Here is a 5073-nt window from a genome sequence, read left to right on the forward strand (position 1 = left end):
TATTACAATAAATAAATAATTAATATGGAAATATAAGCTGTCTGAATTTTATGAAACAAAACAATAGTAGACCAAAAAATAGTAAAAAAAATAAAAAAAAAAAAAAATAAAAGTGATATTTTTTTTTTCAATTTATATATATAAAAAAAATATAAATAGAAAAGACATCCAAAAATATATTATTATAACCTAATCCATAAATAATACCCAACAGTGAGCTGAGAGATTCTTCCTTTATTACCACTACACGACAAAATACTCTTCCAAAAAAACCCTACACTTTATCCACTCTCACCATCGAAGCAAAGCTTAGAAAGAAACAGTTGATCTACTGTGAAGTTACCACACAACACATCTTCTCTTCCCCCAAATCCCAAACCCTAATTTTTATAATTTCTTAAATTTTTAATTTCGATTTATTTCATCACAAGCTGAAAAAATTTCCCCCAATTCTCCACTCCTCCCTCAACCACTCACCGAAAATTCCCCCTTTTTTTTTTCACAACAAGAAACCCAAAAGCGAAGGGGGATTCCCTCTCTCTCACTCTACATTTCTCTTTCTTTCTCACTCTAAATCCATGGAGAAAACCCTCGGGGAAGAAGAAAACCTACATTGCTGAAATTGCTGCAATGGGGAAGCCGGAGGATGGCCGCGCTTTGGCGAGTACTGCACTTGATGCGCAGGGTACAACCCCCAGTGCAGGGGCTAGGGATTCCTGCTGCTGTACTTTCCCCCAATTCATCTCTTTCAGATGCGTCTTCGTTTTGCTGCTCGCTTTTGCTGTCCTCCTTTCGGCTCTATTTTGGCTCCCGATTTTCCGATTCGGAGATCGTGAGGATCTGGATCTGGACTACAGAGGTTGCCTGCTTGATTTAATTTCGTTTGAATTTATTTTGTTTTGGGGGTTTTGAATGTTTTGAATTTGTGGCTGTCGGCATTCTGGTTTTATCTGCAGATCTGATGAGTGTTTGGTTTGTTAATTGAGTTTGGATCTTTGTTCGTGTTGGAATTTGTGGTTTTTTGTAGTGAAATTCGTCTCTGTTTTGTGTCGGTGGGAAGATTTTGCCGATGAATTTGTATGCACTGTTCATGTTTTTGGATGTTTGAGGTTGTGATTTGGATTGATTAGCTCATGTTTGTGTGGTTAATGTTCTTTGAAATTATCCAATTTGTTTGTGCATTTGATGTTGTAATTTGGTCTGTTTTGTGATTTTTGTTGAAATTGGATCTTATGCTTTCGTTTTATGGAGATACAATGTTGTGAATTTACAGCATTCCTTCGAGAAATGTCGAGAATTAGCGAAACAATTTGAGTGTGTGTTCTTTTGAGGGTTTCGATTTTGTGTTTAGGATTTGAATAGTAAAAATTTTGAATTGGAATAGTTACATGATGTGATATAAATAGGTGTTTGATTTGATATTTTTGGAAGAAAAAAAAAATTGGTGAATAGTAAAATTCGGTGTAGAAACTCACAAATGAACATGTTCGAATTTTCGCAAGATTTCGAGACAGCTGAAGATTTAGATTTTTTGTAGTTTGTTGCTGTACTAGGATGTGTTAAATGAGTTCGACAATTTTAGCATTTATTCGATCGTAGAAATGCCTTGAGTTGAAGTCAATTGATAGATTGATCAATCAATGCCGTTGTAATATTCTTGCGCGTCTATGTTTGTTTTTTTGTCTGATTATTATTTGTTCTGTAAATTTGTCGATCAAATTTCTTAACGTGGCGTTTGCGTTGTTCTTCCCAGGTCACGATATAGTTGCGAGTTTCGTCCTGAAACATCCGGCGACGTTTCTTGAAAAAAACATCTCGCTACTCGAGGGCGATATCTTTGCTGAAATGAGCTATTACTATACGAAAGTACGTTTTCGCGATCTTGCCTGATTATGTTTTCTTGCGTGTAATAAAATACGAATGTGAAAGATGAATTGAAGTTGCTTATTATGACAGGTAGAGATCATTTCTCTAGAGCCCGCCGGATCGAACATGACGAGGGTCGTTTTCTCGGTCGACTCCGATTGGGCCACCCGGAGCATAATTCGAGAGCTGTTTGTGACTTTAGTTACGCAGCAATCGTTTCTTTCCCTCGGCTCCGGAATGTTCGGCGATCCGTCGTCGTTCGAAATTCTCAAATTCCGCGGCGGGATAATCATAAGCCCGCCGGAGCAAAAAGCGTTCACGCTTCAATCTGTTCAAATCCTTTTCAACTTCACCTTGAACTTTTCCATCGACGAAATACTCGACAATTTCGACGAGCTCGTGACCCAGCTCAAGACGGGGTTACGTCTCGCGCCGTACGAGGTTTGTCCGAGGATTTCCGTCTTTTCTTTATCTCGATAAAATGGATAAAACCGCGTTGTCGTCTTTACTTATGATCGTTGTTTCGAATGCAGAATTTGTATATTAGCTTGATTAATTTGAAGGGCTCGACGGTGGCTCCGCCGACGACGGTGCGGTCGCAAGTTTACTTGGCGGTGGGAATCCCGTCGAAGTCGAGGATCAAGCAATTGGCGCAAACGATAACGGGATCCCATAGTAAGAATCTCGGCTTGAACAACACCGTATTCGGACGGGTCAAGCAAGTTAGTCTTTCGTCGATTTTGCAACACTCCCTCGGAAGCGACGGGAGTCCGTCGCCGGCCCCGTCTCCGTCTCCTCTCCACCACCCTCACCACCGCCGCCACCACCACCACCACCACCACAACCCCGCCGTTTCTCCGAGTACGTCACCATCGCCGTCCCGGGGCAGCCACGGATCTTCGAGGGGGGGAGGGTCGGGTACATCCGCCCCTACACCTACACCCGCACCCGTACCGGGTTCGGGAAAGAATAAAGCGGCGCCGCCGCCGTGTCATTTCGGAAACAGTCATCGGTATCCTTGGAAGCACAATAAGCATTCTCATACGCCCCCGGGATCTGCTCCGGATGCGGGTGCCCCGACGCAACCGAAAATGGGACAGAACCCGTCGTCGAAAAAGTCTCCGTCGCCGGTTCCGGCGAGTCCCCCGAAAATTGCTCGCGCGGTTACTCATCCGCCGTCGAAGGGCGTTGCGGTTCATGCTAGACCGCCGGATTCGATGCCGATGGTTTCTCCCGCCCCGTCGCCATGTGAGTATCTTCTTGTTTTTTGAATTTCCTTGTTATTCACTTTCTCCGTCGTTAAATTTAAGTAGTTTTGTCTGGGCATGAAGATTAAAAAATAAGTAACCAGATTAAAAAATAATAGTTTTTTAATATAAAAATGGATAAATAACAAATTAAATGGGATATAATATGAAATTCATAAATAGTGGGTAACATTTTAGTGAGAAATTTAACTGTACTGGCAAAATGGTTATTACATATTGAAATTGACGTAGGGCCCTTAGTCTGTAATAATTATGTTATTCTTTATTTTTTGGTTATCCACTAAATTGATTCATAATTCATTTGTATTTTATGATTTTATTCACGTACAATGTAACAATGTTATTATTTTGGCAAAATTGCCCATATATCTCGTGGTTTCGAAACTCGGCATAAATTTTTTGTACTTTAAAAATATTTTTTGCATGACGGGTTTCATGCAACATTTTTTAAAGTATGAAAAAGAGTCATGTAATTTCTAAAGTACAGAGTCGAAACCACACGGAAGTTGCGGACAATTTTGCGTATTATTTGTATTTTAATAAATACGGATAATCAATTTCTATTATACCCAATTTTATTTTTTTATCTACTTTCTTTATATATTAAAATACTACATCCGTCCCCGGCTCTAAGGTCTCATTTACTTTTTACGTATTGATATTTGAATATTAATTATTATATCAAAATGTAGTATAAAATTAAGAAAAAATTGCAAAAATACTTCAATTAGTGTCTTATAATACTAATAGAACATTTACAAAAAATTATAAAAATATAAGGATATTTTTAATGTTAAGTACAATGACGCAAAATGCAAATGTGACCATTGCGAACGGAGAGAGAGAGTACTATTTATTTTTTTGTAGTTTTCGTTACAACGGGATTATATTAGACTATGTATAAGTTTAACAGACAACAAAAGATAAAAAAAAAAAAAAAGTCGTAATTTTGGTGAATGAAAAGAGCATAGATAAGCTTTTTTTTTTTGATAAATAGATTATGTATAAATTTAACGGATAACAAAAAGGAAAATATGCATAATTTTGGCAGGCGGAGGGCGTACTACTTAGTATCGATTACATTTCGACATGCTGCAAAATGACAATAATGCTCGTGGCTTTTCGAATACTACTTAAATCGGGTATATCCGTATCTTTATCGATTTTGTATTCTTGCAGCCTCGGCGGGTGCTTTCTCCCCCGATACGTGGGCTATGCTGTCGTCGCCGCTGGTCCTACTTCTGTTATAGCAGCAAGAATCGTCAAAAAAAAAAAAAAAAAAAAATCGAGGAAGCGCGAATCTGTCGGGCCAGCAACGGTCCCAGGTAACCCGGAAATGAGTAGTCGAAACTGGGAAGGAATTTTGGTGGCGAGTGTGGTGCCGAAATCGGCGCGGCCTCGCCGTGAGTGTATTGTATATGTTGTTGTTGTTGTTGTTGTTGTGTTTTGTAAATATACGGTTAAATGTGTCGGTGGCTAAAATGCCGTGGGTCGAGTCCGGCTGGGTCAAAGTCATGGCGGTGACGGGCCCACCGGTCGGTGGCGGCGGCGGCGAGCCACCGACTTGTGTATGATGATGGTGGTGGTGGTGTTCTTCCTCAGAAATTGGAGGGAGAAGTTGCCAAGAAAAATGTATAAACATGAATTTCATGTCTTTCTTGATCTTCTTTTGTTGCAGCTTTGCTTTGTTTCTCTCATTTTTATGGTTTATTGTTATATTGAGGAAAAGTGACAAAAATATTTCTATTAGTGTTTTATAATACTGCTGCAATGATATTTGTGCAAAAATATCTACAAATATAAAGATGTTTTTAATATTAAGTACGACGAAAATATAAATGAGATCTTTAGAGTCGGACATTAGAGCATGGATTAGCTGCGGATCAATATATAGTATAGGGTGACCATAATATATTTATACATATTTCAGCATATTTAT

General features: G+C 39.0%; 1 protein-coding gene across 1 annotated transcript; it reads left to right on the top strand.

The window, feature by feature from the left end:
* The first annotated feature begins 338 nt into the window (after nucleotides 1-338).
* On the top strand, nucleotides 339-4811 carry LOC127256744 (uncharacterized). The gene is made up of 5 exons (XM_051282895.1): nucleotides 339-859; nucleotides 1754-1866; nucleotides 1957-2307; nucleotides 2400-3114; nucleotides 4314-4811. Exons 1-5 carry the CDS (start codon nucleotides 631-633, stop codon nucleotides 4382-4384), a joined length of 1479 nt encoding a protein of 492 aa, XP_051138852.1. The 5' UTR covers nucleotides 339-630; the 3' UTR covers nucleotides 4385-4811.
* The last annotated feature ends 262 nt before the right edge of the window (nucleotides 4812-5073 follow it).

This window comes from Andrographis paniculata, unplaced genomic scaffold (genome assembly GCF_009805555.1).
Source record: "Andrographis paniculata isolate CXL003 unplaced genomic scaffold, ASM980555v1 Contig56END, whole genome shotgun sequence".
In the NCBI taxonomy this organism is placed as follows: domain Eukaryota; kingdom Viridiplantae; phylum Streptophyta; class Magnoliopsida; order Lamiales; family Acanthaceae; genus Andrographis; species Andrographis paniculata.

Excerpts from the sequence above, each read along its gene's own strand:
- LOC127256744 (XM_051282895.1), top strand. The coding sequence starts at position 631 with ATGGGGAAGCCGGAGGATGGCCGCGCTTTGGCGAGTACTGCACTTGAT. Across the intron at positions 2,308-2,399 it reads TACGTCTCGCGCCGTACGAG|AATTTGTATATTAGCTTGAT; the intron begins GTTTGTCCGAGG and ends TTTCGAATGCAG. Across the intron at positions 3,115-4,313 it reads TTCTCCCGCCCCGTCGCCAT|CCTCGGCGGGTGCTTTCTCC; the intron begins GTGAGTATCTTC and ends GTATTCTTGCAG.